The sequence below is a fragment of the Bufo gargarizans genome, chromosome 6 (assembly GCF_014858855.1).
Source record: "Bufo gargarizans isolate SCDJY-AF-19 chromosome 6, ASM1485885v1, whole genome shotgun sequence".
NCBI classification, from domain to species: domain Eukaryota; kingdom Metazoa; phylum Chordata; class Amphibia; order Anura; family Bufonidae; genus Bufo; species Bufo gargarizans.
The window spans coordinates 187,178,665-187,195,453 of NC_058085.1; the positions used below are offsets into that span (position 1 = coordinate 187,178,665).

At 41.2% G+C, this 16,789-nt stretch overlaps 1 protein-coding gene across 2 annotated transcripts in view; it reads left to right on the top strand.

The window, feature by feature from the left end:
- Positions 1–16,789, top strand: part of LOC122941149 (sodium channel protein type 5 subunit alpha-like) — a 245,311-nt gene that overhangs the window by 97,588 nt on the left and 130,934 nt on the right. The window contains exons 8-9 of one of the 2 annotated variants that reach the window (XM_044298180.1): positions 3,570–3,690; positions 9,304–9,327. In XM_044298180.1, the coding sequence (XP_044154115.1) occupies positions 3,570–3,690; positions 9,304–9,327 (145 nt within the window). The remainder of the gene's footprint in view (positions 1–3,569; positions 3,691–9,303; positions 9,328–16,789) is intronic. The other variant, XM_044298181.1, reaches the window with a different exon arrangement.

The following is a 16,789-nucleotide window of genomic DNA, read 5'->3' on the forward strand; positions in this document are numbered from 1 at the left end:
ACAACGGCCGCGGATGCACACAACGGTCGTGTGCATGAGGCCTAAGACTCATGTTTTTCCTCTCTAGCCTCTGACGTTTTCATTTTTTCTTTTTCTTTTTTCTTGGCCGCCTCTATCACTTAACTTGACTTGTACTATTTTCTAAAAATCCACGTATTTGTAGACAATACAGTAATTGCTCTTCTTCTTTTCTCCTGCGCGGAGATATTTTATTGTATGCACATAAATGGGAATTCTCTTAATTTTTTAGTTGTAGTAATCGATGAGGAAACATGCTCTAATTCCCTAAAGTACTCTCTGTTACAATTTGAAATGTAAGAACTGGAACCATGGTTTGGTGATGGTGTTGAGGGGGGTCATTTGCTTACATAGACAGAAGGTGGATACATACTTGGGGTCTCCAGAGCCAAACTGACTAAGATACAAAATATGAGCATCTTCATTTCACAGTTGTTTCCGTTTATTAATCTTGCTACAGAGAACCTCTTTAAAATGATTTCACTTTTTTTTCACGCAATTACCTCCCTGCAGATGAAAAATGATGCATGATATCACAAAACTGCTCGTCTCTTTGCAAAAGTCACTGTCTATTCACAATTAACTAAGGGCGACGCAAGCGAACAAGGCACTTTTTCTTACACCCACTTTCTTTCCTCCAAAAAGTTCCATGCTCTGCCAGCTACAGGCAGCTTTGAGAGTTTGATGGGCATGTAGAATAAATGCCGCCAGGTATATCATTGTGTGATTAAACGGCAGTACGCAGACCTTGCCCTCCCTTGGTATCTACCCCATACATTTTGTGTCACAACATAATTCCTTTCAGACAGCCGGTTACTGCTGCTTGCTATCTCTGGGTTGCATCTGTTTTTTCTCTCTTTATTAAATTTTGCAGTGTAATACGTGATTTGTATGCTGATATAAGTCATGACTGTGCAGTTATTATACCGGTGATGTGGGGCTGGTGCTCAGTATTTTTTAAAACTGCTTTTCAGACATTGCTGACTCTCTCCAGCCGTACAGAACTGACTATAAGACATGTCCATTAGCAAAAATTAGTATTTATTGCAATTTTTTACGGAGGTTAGGGTAATAATTTAGGAACGTAATACCAACAGTAATATTTACACTGTACATCTCATCTTTTAGGCATGGAAAGAGACGGGTGGGGGGTTTTAAATAGTGCCACAGTGCCCCATAATAGTGCAAACCACAGTGTACACATAATAGTGCCAAATGCTCCCATAGTGCCACGATACAAGTGCCAATGCCACATTCACATGCCCAACTAAATTATGGAAGTATGTGACTTTAATGGTGATGTCATACATTGCACTTACTATACGGGTTTACTACATGGGTCATTGGGTCGATGTGTGTGTGTTGCATTGTAAAGAAGTAGCAGCGTCAGACAGGCATGAATATGTATGTTACATACAGATGATAGGCTTTAATTAAATGGCGCAGCAATGGCATAATGATATTGCACATTTCCTCTGACTCTTTTAATTAGACTGCAATATCCAAATAGTAGTGCGATTTCAGTAACACACATATCCGGTAGTCATAGGATGCAACCAGATTGCTTTCTGTGGGTTTCGGTAGCAGCGGCTTGGTCAGGTATACCTGAAGTTAGAATATCAAAGTGCATCATATGTGACAATGATCTCCAACAGCTGAGTTTTTTGGGACTGCCCTGGTCCTATCGGGTTGACTATGATTCCTGGTGACCATATCGACAGTGTTTTGCTAGAACGTCTTCTGCAGTTTTTCAGGCTTCTTCCCAACGTCACGTCATTTTATTAAAATTTTGCTACATTTGGTGATCCTCGCCACTTTCAGAATTGAAGTGAAAAGTAGGTCAGGATTTCAGACTGGAACACTTTTTTGTCTCATTTATGATGTTCAACATTTTAAAAAGTTGCATAAAAGTCCCAATTTCACGTCAGGAAACCCCCTGTTGTGCTTTCACAGAGAAAAGCATACACCACATAATATATTATCACTGTGCGCTATTTCATAAACTTCACAAAGCAAAAGACAGACCTAAGGCTACTTTCACACTGGCGTTTATCCTGCAGCGGTATTTGACTGGCTGCCTCTCGGCATATTACAGCATATTGCGTTGCTCCCTATTATAGTGAATGGGGTCTGGCGGACTTCCAGCAGCATGCGTGTGTACACTGAAGTACTGCCGGAACGAGTAAACGCAAGTGTGAAACTGGCCTAAAACTGACACCAAAACTACTGCAAATGATAAGTTCTCCCCCCTACATATTTTTGATAAAGGAGACGTGCAGAACAAAGCCTAGGGTGCAGGGGGAAAATGTTCACCTTGTCAGATTGATTGGTGATCAAGTGATGGTCAGAAGTGTTTCACCATGTAATACATAGGTGCACTGGGCTGCCCAGAGGCGCCATTTGTTAGAGGCTCTGAACGGTGGCTAATTGGTGGGGGATCAAGTAGGGGATCCCCTTCTATGACTTCAATATTCTCTACTACTGCACATATAAAGATATTTGAAATGATGATCTGTTCTCATTTATCTGGTGTATGCGAACAGTGGGTCGTCGAGAAGGAGGATTATCAATCTTCATGGGATAAAACCAGACAGACAGCAAAACTCCAAGTGTAAGGCTACTTTCACACTAGCGTTCGGGCGGATCCGTTCTGAACGGATCCGATCATATTAATGCAGACGGAGGCTCCGTTCAGAACGGATCCGTCTGCATTAAAATGGCAAAAAAAAAGCTAAGTGTGAAAATAGCCTCGGACGGATCCGTCCAGACTTTCAATGTAAAGTCAATGGGGGACGGATCCGCTTGAAGATTGAGCCGCATTGTGGCATCTTCAAACGGATCCGTCCCCATTGACTTACATTGTAAGTCTGGACGGATCCGCACGGATCCGCACGCCTCCGCATGGCCAGGCGGACACCCGAACGCTGCAAGCAGCGTTCAGCTGTCCGCCTGTCCGTGCGGAGGCGAGCGGAGCGGAGGCTGAACGCCGCCAGACTGATGCAGTCTGAGCGGATCCGCTCCATTCAGACTGCATCAGGGCTGGACGGCTGCGTTCGGGTCCGCTCGTGAGCTCCTTCAAACGGAGCTCACGAGCGGACCGACGAACGCTAGTGTGAAAGTAGCCTAACTCTGGAATTTATTGTCATAAAATATATATTTTTTAAATAATCTAATCTTAAAAAGAGAAAAATATTCAGTGATTGGCACCTAATGCAAACATTAAAATTCTGAAAAATCTATGTATTTTGCTGATATTCGATCTGTCAGCAGATCCTAAAATGTAACTGGCCACAAGGAGCATTTCAATCTTCTCATCCTGAATTTGATTGAGTTTTTACTTTTCTTCGAAGTGAAGGACCTGTCCAGTCTCGCCCCTCCCTAATGATCAGTGTGGACACCTATACACAGTTAGTTGCAGATGGATTACCAATTTGGGGTTGGGTTAGAAGTTCTGTAGAAGAAGCTGTAATGGATACTTATATCTGATACTCCAAAACTCTGAAGGTTGTAAAAGTTTCTCGTAAACTAAAAATATATTTTTTTTTATACAGAAACAGGATGACAGCATTTCAGAGTGCAGCACGGTGGATCTGAGAAAGTCCCGGGAACTGATTGAGCAACCACAGGATGCTTCTGAAGAAAGTATGGAACCAGAAGAGTGCTTTACAGAAGGTACAGACCAGAGCTTTCTCAGTTAAGACTGTTCCCCTCAAGTTTACTTAGTTACTGGTTTTTCTGCAAATCCATTCACTTGAAGTCTCGAATTTTGGGAATCAATTCTATCACCAATAATGAGAAGTACAATCCGATGTGAAATTTTAAGCTTGAAGGTCTCAATGTGATATCTGTAAAAGGACACCCGCTTACTAGGTGCCATTGTCCAGGCTCACCTAGGCCTGTGTAATTGTTATTTCTGCTAGCCATGTTGCTACGCCCTTTGATACAATCCATATTTTGGAGGACATTTTTCCTAGGCGTGTATTCATTTTTCTGCTTATACCATACATAGCAGAACAGTAATCTGCTATAGGTATAAGGGCAGACAAGATGGGCCATATGGTCTTCTCCTACTGTCATTCTTCTATCTTTCTACGTACTATAAGTAATAAATAATACAGAAATCATAAATGTAGCGGATTGCTCAGATTTTATTTATAAAGGGCTTGTCCTCATAAACTAATCTCTTTAAAGGGGTGTTCCCATTGAAGTCATTCATGACTGAGATTGAAATACCTGTCATATGTAGTGGTCAGAGGTGGAACAGCTTAACTAGCTGTGCTTCACTGTTTCCAGAACTCCCACCATTCACTTCTATAGGAACTGCAGAAACAGTGGTATAACCAGCGTGGCTGTTCCTGTAATCGCTGCAACCTCTGGCATACAACCTTCATAATTTCAGCCATTTGAGTTGGAATACCCCTTTAAGTGGATAAGTAAATAGCAAGACACTGAGAGATGGAGGTAATTTAAAGCAGACCTATTTAAAGGCATAATGTTACAGTTTCAGGCCAGTACTCCTAGCAGCCAAAATTACTCCTAGCAGCCAAAAGGCATAATGTTACAGTTTCAGGCCAGTACTCCTAGCAGCCAAAATTACAGTTTTACCACCGGCAGCACTAAAAAAATACACCAGACACATAGGGGCAGAGTTATCAAAACTGGAGCAAAGTTTAAACTGGCTTAGTTGCCCATAGCAACCAATCAGATTAATCCTTTCATTTTCCAAAGGAGCTCTAAAAAATGAAAGATTGAATCTGATTGGTTCCTACAGGCAACTACTGTAGGCAAGATGCTGATGAGTAACAGAAGGGGATTGGGAACGTAAATTGGCCCTGGAAAAAACTAAAACTAAAAGTGGCTCCATATTGTAGGATGGTCTAAACTGACAAGAGTAGGGGGGTCAGCAATACCATACCACATACCACAGTGCCGCACAATATATTGCCACAAAAGCTGTCCCTCTGAGCTGGCCATCAATAGAGGCTCATTTTCTCTCCTCCTGTTCCAGTTGTCTCTGATTAATATATGGAGCAGGGGGCTTAGGAGGTGTCATGTGGGACATAGTTGAATTCAGAAGGTCATCTCGCTGGCCGGGTACATGAGTACCTGATTCTCACAGATTTCATTACCACTGAGAGCTCATCATTTACCCGTCCAGCAGCAGAGATGGGGGCTTGGGCGGCCCCCTGCGCATCGCCCCTCCGGGAACTTTCCTTGTAAGGTCTATGGCCAATCCACCACTGATGAGTAGAGCGCTCATGGTGCCTCCCTCGGAGCATTGGTTGACACGCTGGTGTGTATCCATGGTCATTGCTCATTGTGAGGGGCAGCGGCCAGCAGGATGAATGCCCAGCTCATAAATCCTATCGGACCCACATTATGTGTCAGGTGCATTCTTTCAGCGATGCTAGTAGAGAAATGTAAGAACATTTTTTGTTCCGTTTTGGCTTCTAGCAGCTGTACAACCTGTAACATACTGATCTTACTTAGGGCAGCATTTAAAGTTAAGAGCTCTACCTATAGTGTGAGCTACAGCACCAAATTTATATTAAAAAAGTACCGATATTTAAAAGATGTATTTATTAGCCTTACATTATCCATTGCATTTAAGGATTAGTGAGTACAAATGAATATTCACTGAATAAAAAATTGCAAAGATGTATAGTAAAGTAGTTATTGGGTTATAAACACTAAATTATTTTCTTGAAGGTCTGTGTATAAAACCGCACAGCAAAACAGTGGCCACTAAGTGCCAGGAAAACATTACAGCCGTATTCACTAAAGCAAGCAAATGCTTCTTTTGGATACAATTAGCTGCGCAGTATAATGCTATAGCATCCTATAGTGTTGTCTGCAGCGCCATCTGCTGCCCAGATAAGGAAACAAGATACAGGAGAGCTTGATTTTAGGGAACGTGCAGTGTAGTAGGCACAGTGGGTAGAAACCAACCTGTTTTTATCTGTGAATTATTCTCCATAAACCTTGTTATCTAAAAAAAAATATATATATGTTTTTGAGTTGTTTTCCAGGTAAAACAAACACAGCATTTTTTTAATTTTCATATGCAATTTTTATTAAAGAAATGGTGCAAAACTGTCTCACCTGGTTAATTGGCCAAAGCCAGCCATAATGTGAGGTAGCTGACAGCTAAACAGCTGTCTCTCCACTGCTCCATAAAGATGCACCTTTGGATTGGTTCAATGTGCTTGTTACTTTCTGTAGGGACAGTGAGATAATGGGTACAGAGCCATAGAGATAAATGATAATATTCTGACACCACTAGGGGGAGCTTACTGCCCAATGTTTATTGAACTTTATGATAACACAGTATGCAGTTATGTCATATGCTCCCCCTAGTGGTGGCTACAAGCAGACTGAATTTTTCCATTTAACTCTGTGTATGTACAAGGCATTATAACAGGGATCAGCAACCTACAGCACTCCAGCTGTTCTGAAACTACAACTCCCAGGATCCTCCTTTCACCTCAGTGGGAGTTAAAAGAACGGCCAAGTAAGTTTGCATGCTGGGAGTTGTAGTTTCACAGCAGCTGGAGTGCCGAAGGTTACTGATCCCTGCATTAGAAGATATTCAACAGTAAATAAGAACTGATATAAAGATAAGAAAATAAGAGTTATTAGACAATCCTAAGCTAAATAAGAAAGCTTATCCCGGTCAAGGATTTGGAGGTAACTAATGGACCCTCTTCTCATAGCTAATAGGTCTTTAAGAAGAAGATACATGCATGGCACATTCAATAACAACTGTTATAACTTTATTCACAGCTTGCAAGGGTTATTTCATAGGCATATGGAGACCATAGATGGGGGGGTCTTCTACTTGGCACAGTTCCCATTGTGGGCCAGAGCGTATAGTCGCTATACAAGTAGATCGAAATACATAGTTAACCATTCAAAAGAAAAATGTGATCTGTTTAGATGTTATGGAGACCACCATCTTATTTTCTCATAGATTTTTTGTAGCCAGTTTTGGTGGCCATACACATTAAACAACTGTTGGCTGAACCCTGAGCTTTTGGTGGGACTCAGATATCTGGGAAGATGGGGCTGTTGGATTTCAACGTGCCTGATCCTTTTGTTCTCAGGAGACATAAGCAGCAACCAGACGTATCTGGCAGGCTTACTCCCATCTTCCTATACAGAATACATACATGTATGTGTATGGGGGAGGGGTGGCCGAGCGAGCTAACAGTATTAGTTATGTAGATGTTTACTGTAACTACCACGAGTTGACCTTGTACCGACAATTTCCAGTCACTTAACTTTTTCTCCTCCCCCTTTACACACAAAAAGCATCAGGGTCGTTACAAATTAGGTCGACGGTGTTTTGGCGCCACGCGTCCATTTTAGATTGTGCTGTAATAAGATAATTTGGTGCAGTTTAAATGCAGTAATGGAAATACATGCCTCACAGGCTAATGCAATTTTCTTCCACTTGCTCGCTGATATTTGATGCATGACTTGAAAAGCTCTTAAGGGAGAAAACACTTCAATTTAGTATTCCAGAAAGGCCAAACACAGGCCTCCTCCTGCATGGGCTGACTCAGAAAAAACATTTACTTAGTCGCTTTACCTGTCGTAGTTATTTCTTAATGCTATTTTCTCAGGAATATTAAATATAACAGCCGTGGAGCGGAGCGTTTGAGGGTAAGCCAGTCGAGGTATTAATCATAATGGGTCAGGCTAAGTCAATAGGTAATAGTGTCCACTGGGAATTATTGCACCTCTGGATTATGTTCAAATCAGGACTGTATATTACATACAGCGAGCAAAGTGAAAAGACTATCCAGGTCTCCACCATTTGTCACTAGTTGAAGTCTTCTCCCGCATGACCCAACCCACCTCCCACCAGCTCCTCTAAGATCAGTAACTGTGATCAGGTTGCAATATGTATTGTATTTGTCATCAGTCTACGTATAAAATTCCACTTTATGCATATTTATATAAGGCTGGACCATTATTAGGCTGGAAAAAGACAGTTTGCAGTTTTTGATGCAAGAGTTTGTGACAAATACAGAAGTAGATCCAACTGAGAGAAGTAACAGACATTCCTTACAACTTCTCCTCTCTTTTGGATCCACCCCTGGTCTTGGCTCAAAAACAGGCATCTAAAATTTGCAAAAACTGAGTAGGTGATTCCAGACTTTGGTGTAAATGACACAAGAAAAATACCCCCAGATACCCTGTTATGAATCTTCTGCCCTTACAGGTAACATTCAGTCCTTCTCGCTGCTCCCCAAATTAAATGGGTTATCCTGGATTTTGATATTGATGTTCAGGATAGGTCATTAATGTCTGATTGGTTGTGGTCCAACTCCCCAGATCCCCAATGATTCAGCGGTTTCAAGAAACCATGGTGCTCTGGTGAGCTCTATGCCCTCCTCATAGTATACTGAGCACAGCACCGTACATCGGTTAGTGGCTGCGCTTGGTATTGCAGCCCAGACCCATTCACACGAACCTAGACAATGTGACTGATGAAAGTGATTTCACTGGCCTAGGAAGAGGCTGTGGTGTGGCATCTTCAAACAGCTGACCGGTGGGGGTTCCTGGAGTTGAACCCCCACCAATCAGATAATATTGTTGACCTATCCCGAGGATAGGCCTTCAGTATCAAAATCCCAGACTACCTGTTTAATATCCAAGCTCATGAGCATGTCCATTCTTGGTGTACTTTCCTAACCTTAGCTTTCCATTAATTTCTCACAATACAAATTGCACAATGCACGCTCAGCAAATGCTAGCAAAACCCTCCACAGGATGCAGTTTATATCACAACCACCAGGTGGCCACATATAGAAACATACAGCATATACGTCTCCTGACAGAGTATCATGTTTTTTTCACAGCTGGTCATCTCACACCACTTATCTGTTTGATTTTGAGCCAGGAGGAATGGTATGGAAGGACACATCAGCTACCTCTACACCACCTATAGCTACGTCCCCGATTATATCAGTTTACCTCAATTTTTTTCTCTCAATCATGATCAGTCTCATCTTATTATCATAATCTTTATTGACGTCAATGGGTGACGCATTAAAAAAAAACGGTGCATACTCAATTCAATCTGTTGTAAAAACGAAGCCCCCTGAAATAGCTCATAAATACGCTGTAGATTAGTGTGGGGCCCTCTATATGGTATGGTATGCGTTTTTTTTTCGGTGTGTTTGGCAGGTAAATCTTTTCTATTATAAATAGCCATTATTGTTTGAAATCACATGGAATATAGACATTAATTGGTTCGTATAATTGTTACTTTTGTAGATAAAAACTTCCAGGACCGTTCAGGTAATTCTTTTGTAAGCGGTTTGAAATAAAATAACCATTTGGTATGTGACCTTTTCCGAAAAGTAACCAAACAGCTGCACATGCTCCCTAATTCCCCTTTTTGACATTAACTGTATTCATAAGGCTATTTAAAAGTGCCATTAAAGCTAATGCACCAAACTCTGTATTTTTGCACATTGCTGTTATCTCTTCAGCTTGCACTGAATGACTCAAGGGCTTATTTCCAAGAGAAAATGTCAGACCTATTTAATTTATTAACAAGAGGCAAAAAGGTGAAATCTAATAACACAACGGGCTCCGTACAACGGGCGCAGAACATCAGGATTACATTTGGGTTAATAGTGAAGTTTTGTTTTCCAACTGATGTAATTCCTTCAGCATAAAATGTTCCTCGTCATCAAATCTACGCGGCTTATTATAATCATTGCCACGGCATTGTGCAAAAATATCACGTGTCACCTTCACAATGAAGCATTTAGTACCTGAATTGTAATTTACCCATCGCCCTACAGAAAGCGCTGAACTACATGCATGTGCTGTAATGAACTAATATTTAGGAGAATGACCTTTAAGGTGGCGAGCGGACCATATCATTTACTACTTTCATGGATTGCGCTGGCGTTTTTAGTCAGGTACCTTTCATCGCATCTCTGATAAGGGCAAACTGTCCCTTACAGGAAATGTGTCATCAGAAAATGACCTATTGTTCAAATCTCATTTTTATGTTAAACATGTTTTTTTTTAATTGTTAGTCATTTTTGTTTTCATTTATCTATACTTAAAAAGATACCTAAAATCATGACGTTTTTACACCGAGCACTAGTCCTAATAATAATATGTTGAGACTTCCTGTTTTGTGTAGGGAACTAGCCATATCATTATGATCACATGCAGAATTACAATGACCAGTAACATCTATATAGAGATAAGACAGAATTCACCATTCACAGTAGGTGATATCACAGCTTATCTACTCCCTCCTGACCTCTGCAAAGGTCACAGAGCATGTCTAGAAAAGTCTCCCATAGAAGTCAATGGGGTCAGCTCCTCTCCATTATATCTATGGCCCGTGTAATTGCTCTCAAAAGACAGGAAGTCTTAATGTATTTTAAGACTAGTGGCCAGTGTGAAAAGTACAGTATTTTAGGATAAAACATTTTTTAAGTATAGATGGCACATGAAAAATAAAAAAAAACACAAAAACACATTTAACATAAAAACCTGATTTAAACAATAGGTAATTTTTTGATGATACATTCTCTTCAAAGGAACTGGTCTAAAAACAATTTCAAGCAGTTTCAAGCATATGATTCTATCAATATTCCAAAACTGAAAATATAGACTTGTTTACCCCTGTAAGAATTCAATCGTAACTTAATTTTCCCCAAAAAGTTGCATAATGGCTGTGCTTCTTTGTACAATCATAACTGCGAAGGAACAGTTATATTTGGGCTTCCCTAATTTTTTTCAGCCATATTATTCCCTTATTCGTCTGCACAGCGAACTGCATTTCACTCAGAAGCAGGTGGTGTCTTCCTCCTGCTAGCACTGTTGCTGCAATGTCCTTTCCCTTACTTACTACGATGTTTGTTTTCATCTAGAGAGCTCACAGAACAGACGAGAAGGGATAAATCAGACTTACATACACACAGGAGGCTCCTGTGATGTTCAGAAGCAGTGTAGAAGCTGTTTTCTCAGGCTCACAATCTCACTTCCTCTCAGCCGTCTTCTGAGTCTCTGTTACTAGGGACGGATCTTGCCTGATAACAGGCAGTGGACTGCAACTTAGGTGGCAGTGAGACCCCTAGTGGCCATGACTTTACAGCTTTATTTCAGGTGGATGCAGGGAGATTTTTTAAATGAAGTGGTTTAGAAATGTGCGAGTTACAACATTTTTCTATTAATTGAAATGAAATTATGTGAAAGTACAGTGACTCTTTCATATGACACACGTTTGTCCCGAGACCATAAGGTTCTATAGAGGCAGAGTTTTGGAACTAAATAAATAAGATAGGGAAAATGTTGAGAAGATTGGTCAATATGGTCATCTCCATCTTAGAGGATAAGCACAGGAAAATACAACTCACTAAAGGTCAATTCTCAAATATAGCATTTTTGTATTTGATCCCATTCTCAGTTGGCATCCCATCCCCACGCTATTATTTTTAGGGTAGCCTATAGTTTTTATTTCATTCTCAGACTATACGTTGTAGCCGACTAATGTTGGCCAGTTGTGGTCTCCTATGATTGCCTCATGAGTGGGCACCTTGAAGTTTAGTGCCATAAGTAGGAGATAAACCACTTCTAGGCACTTCTCGCAATGCTTATCTCATTGGGGTGCCAAGAATTAGGCATGAGGGAGTCCAACATGCATGAGCCTTCTTTCCCCTAACATCAGACACTGGCTGCCCACATGTGCTGTTACACATCTTCAGCTCTACAGAGCAATGGCAGGGAATTTAAAAATGTCTTGCAGCTCTGCATCTTATTATTACAACACTTGCCATGCCATATAGACCTGTCATCTCCCCTGACATGTCAGTTTCTGTAAATACTTGTGTTCCCCATACAATAAAAATTCCAGAGCATCTTTTCTTAAAATTCTGTGGTGTACAGTTCCTCTGTTTATTCCTCCTGGAAATGTATGAATAACTTGACAGCATGATGTTACCAGTTGGGGGGTGGTCCCTACATAATCATAGTGTCCAGTGAGCGCTGACAGTGTCAGACTGTGCAGATACACACTCCTCACCCCCCGCTCAGTTCATAAATAACAGAGGAACAGCACAAGGCAGAACAATGAGAAAAGAAGGTTGTATCTTTGGAAGTACAAGTCTTTACTGCAATACACACGTCACAAGAGGTGATTAGTCACCTAGAAGGCATATCCTGAATATTCTCAAGAGTTTAACCAAAGCTAGACCTTTGCCTTTAATGGGTTTTCCAAGACTTTAACTCCTTAAGGACCCATGACGTACCGGTACGGCATGGTTCCCGAGTCCTTAAGGGCCCATGACATACCGGTACGTCATCTATAGTTCCGATCACCGCCGCCCGGCGGGCAGTGATCGGAACACGGTGCCTGCTCAAATCATTGAGCAGGCACTGCGGCTAAATGCGCGGGGGGGTCACGTAACCCCCCCGTGTCAGCGATCGCCGCAAACTGCAGGTCAATTCAGACCTGCGGTTTGCGGCTTTTACCTGGTGCGGCGGTGCCATCGGGTCCCCATGGGGACTTGCTCGCAGAGAGGCCGTCCGCTCTAGTCTAATGACTGGGGTGGCACGATCGCTGTTTCCTGTCATTGCGCCTGCTCCATATAATGGAAAGTGATTTGTGAAAAAGTAATTCGGAAAGAATGTAATTTCTTGTTGAAGTTCGGAGAAGAGGATGAATCGAATTTCTCCAAACTTTGCTCATCTCTAGTCACCAGTATCTAATCAGTGTGATCGGGGACCCCCGCCGATCAGCTGTTTGAGAAGGCACCGGCACTCCCGTTAGTGCACTGGCCTTCTTGTAGCTTACCAAGCAGACCGCCGTCCATTGTATAGCGGCTGTGCATCCCCATTCATTTCTATGGGGCCGAGATGTGCCTAGAGCATGTCACTATTGAACGTGTCTTCACTGGCCCAGAAAAAGCTGAGAGAAGGGTGCAGCGCTACTGTGAGCGCCACTGCCTTCTCAACCAGCTGATCGGTGGGGGTTGGACCCCACCGATCAGACATTGATGACCTATCCTGAGGATGGGTCATCAGTATTGAAGTCTCAGAAAACCCCTTTAAGACTGATTTCAAAGTAGAATGGCAGCACTGGTGTCTTGCAGCGCTGAGGTCCTGGGTTCGAATCCAAGCAAGGACATCTGCATGAAGTTTGTATGTTCCCCCCATGTTTGTGCGGGCTTCCTCCGGGTACTCCGGTTTCCTCCCACACTCCAAAGACTTACTGATAGGGACCTTAGATTGTGAGCTCCACTGGGGACCGCAAGCAATCATAATTTCCGTAAAGCGCTGCAGAATATGTCAGCACTTTATAAGTAAGTAACATAAATAAAAGTAAGCCCACCTTATGAGTCAATTTTTTGGCCTCTCAAAAGCTATAAGCATGTGGTGCTGGCTGTTCATTGCAGTGATAAAATTGTAGCTGAAATGTATTGTGAAATATGACAGCCGTAAACTGAGATGTAAAGCAGTAGAGCTCTTACACATTGTGCACGCAGGCAGAAATTACAACTTTGTGTTCTTCAACATTTTTGTACTGCATTATTTAACTGAGACATTACACAGTGGGCTAAGGTTCTGCTTGATTTGTAAGGCTCCAGGGGCTAATGTTTCTTTTAGGCTACATGCAAACGACCGTATAAGTTTTGTGGTCCGCAAACAAAAACGGATGACATCCGCATGCCAACCGTTTTTTTTTTTTTGCGGATCCATTGTAACAATACCTAAAACAGACAAGAATAGGAGATTTTTTATTTTTTTTGCAGGGCTGCGGAACAGACATACTGATGCGGACAGCACATGGTGTGCTATCTGCATTTTTTCCAGACCCATTGAAATGAATGGGTCCGCATCCGATCCGTAAACAAAACTAAACAAACACACAAACAACGTTCATGTGCATGTAGCCTTAGGCCGAATGCACTATACGTATGTATGATCTATACCAGTGTATTACTGTAGTGCAGCGGCGGCATGAAGCGCACGGCGTCATAGCAACTAATGACGCCGTGCGCTCCTGCTGTCAGCAGGAATCCAGGCCAGCATACCATGGACCGCTCACGGCCGCGGAACACGGCCGTGTGTATTTGGCCTTAACCAAATGACTGAAGGATGTTGTTCTCTGGAGTGTTACATTAACCCCTTCCAGACACAGCCATTTTTCACCTTCCTGATCAAAACTTATTTTACAAATCTGACGTGTGTCACTATATATGGTAATCATTTGGGAAAACTTTTACTTTTTAGTAAGTGTCGTGCATATCTCCAAGAACTCTAGCACACCAAAACCGTACACAGCACTGATTGATATAAAATATATATTTTATTGATCGCTACATAAAAAAGGGCGGCATACGTATACAAGAAATAAATGAATCGCACTGTTACATTATGCATCAAAAGTACAGTCTCCCAAAAGTATGGTGTTAGCGTGGAGTCACTATACCCACAGTGTAAAAAACATCAAAATGTAGTTTATAAGGAAAGACCTTAATATGTAATGAACTTCAATGGAGATGCAAACAACTGATGGGAATAGAACAGACTCCTCTGAGGAAGCGAAACACGAAACGCACGTTGAGGTCTGAATCATAATGGTTGGTATTATTTATTTTATGATTTACTCCCTCATGTTTTTGGTATCAGTAGTTTGGGACTAGGCACTTTATATTCAAGTCATATGTGGCAGTCTGTTCTATTCCCATCAGTTGTTTGCATCTCCATTGAAGCTCATTACATATTACGGTCTTTCCTTATAAACTACATTTTGATGTTTTTTAGGGCTCATGCACACGACAGTATTTTGCGTTCAGTATACTGGACGTTTTTTTAGCTCAGTATACGGAACATATACTGAACCATTCATTTCAATGGTTCAGCAAAAAATACTGAAGTGTCTCAGTGTGCATTCCGTTTCAGTATTTCAGTATTTCCGTGCCGTGAAAAGATAGAACATGTCCTATACTTGTCCGCAAATCACGGTGCTTGGCTCCATTCAAGTCAATGGGTCCGCAAAAAAAACGGAACACATACGGAAATGCATCCGTATGTCTTCCGTTTCCGTTCCGTTTTTTCCTGAACCATCTATTGAAAATGTTATGCCCAGCCCAATTTTTTCTATGTACTTACTGTATACTGTATATGGCATACGGAAAAACGGAACGGAAAAACGGAAAGGAAACGGAAACACAACGGAAACAAAAAACGTAACAACGGATCCGTAAAAAACGGACCGCAAAACACTGAAAAAGCAATACTGTCGTGTGCATGAGGCCTTACACTGTGGGTATAGTGAGTGACTCGACGCTAACACCATACTTTTTGGAGATTGTACTTTTGATGTATAATGTACCAGTGTGATTCACTTTTTTCTTGTATACGTATGCCGCCATTTTAATATGTTTATCTTTTTTATGTAGCGATCAATAAAATATATATTTTATATCAATCAGTGCTGTGTACGGTTTTGGTGTGTTAGAAAACTTTTACTTTTCCAACCGATTCTGAGAGTTTTTTCACATCATTCTTCATGTTAGTGGTAAATTTGAGTCAATATGTTTTTCCTTTATTTATACTTTATTTATATAAAATTTACTTTATTTATATAAAATTTACCCAAAATTTGGTATTTTCTAAATTAGAATTTCTCTGCTTTAAGACAGATAGTAATGCCACGTAACATAGTTATCAATTAACATTCTCCATATGTCTATTTTATATTTCTATCATTTTCTAAATGTCATTTAAATTTTTAGGTCATTCGAAGGCTTAGAATTTTAAAGGCAATTTTTCAAAATGAAAAAAAAATATTTCCAAAACTGACTTTTTTTTAAGCGTCAATTCAATTATGAAGTCACTTCGAGGAAATGACACCCCTCAAGGAATTTATCGAACACTTTGACCCTACAGGCATTTAACAGAATTTAGAAATACTTGGCTGTAAAAATATGAAATGTCATTTTTTTCACATTTCAACAGACCCTGAGGTACCACGACAGTGGAAACCCTCAAAAGGTGACCCCATTTTGGATACAACACTGTCAAGGAATTTATCGAGATGCTTTGACCCCACAGGGGTTTCACAGAAATGTGAAACACTGTGAAAATGAAAAATGTTATTTTTACCAATCAAATGTTGCAGATTTTTCATTTTCACAAGAGGAAACAGAGAAAAAGGAGCCCACAATTTGTGACCCATTTTCTCCTGAATAACACCCCATATATTGTTAACACTGCAGGGTTCAGAAGAGAGGCCTAGTTTTTGGAATTTTTGCAGTTACAGTAGGGGCCCAGCTGTCAGTGACAGCCAGGACCCTGCTACTGATCTGGCAGCACACCTCTTTTTCCTGCCCAATCAGTGCACCGTCCATGTACAGCGCTGGGCAGGAAATCACTTGCCTATCTGGAAGGGGTTAAAGTTGTGTGTTTTTCTATTAAATAATTTAGAGATGTACTTAAAAAGGATCTGTCTCCTTTCCAGACATGTCTGTTTTAGTAACTCCTTGCATTCCCCATGTAATCACTATTCCGGAGCATCTACTCTTATAACTCCATGATGTGATATTCCTTTATTATTCCTACTAGTAGTTATGAATGAATTGCTAGCAGTTGGCCCAAATGCGTGTTACCAGTGTGTCCCTGCACAGTCTGACACTATCCAATTAGCCCTGCCAATGTCAGACTGTGCAGGGACACACTCCCAACTGAAAACACCCATCTGGACCTTCATTGCAAACTACTAGCAATT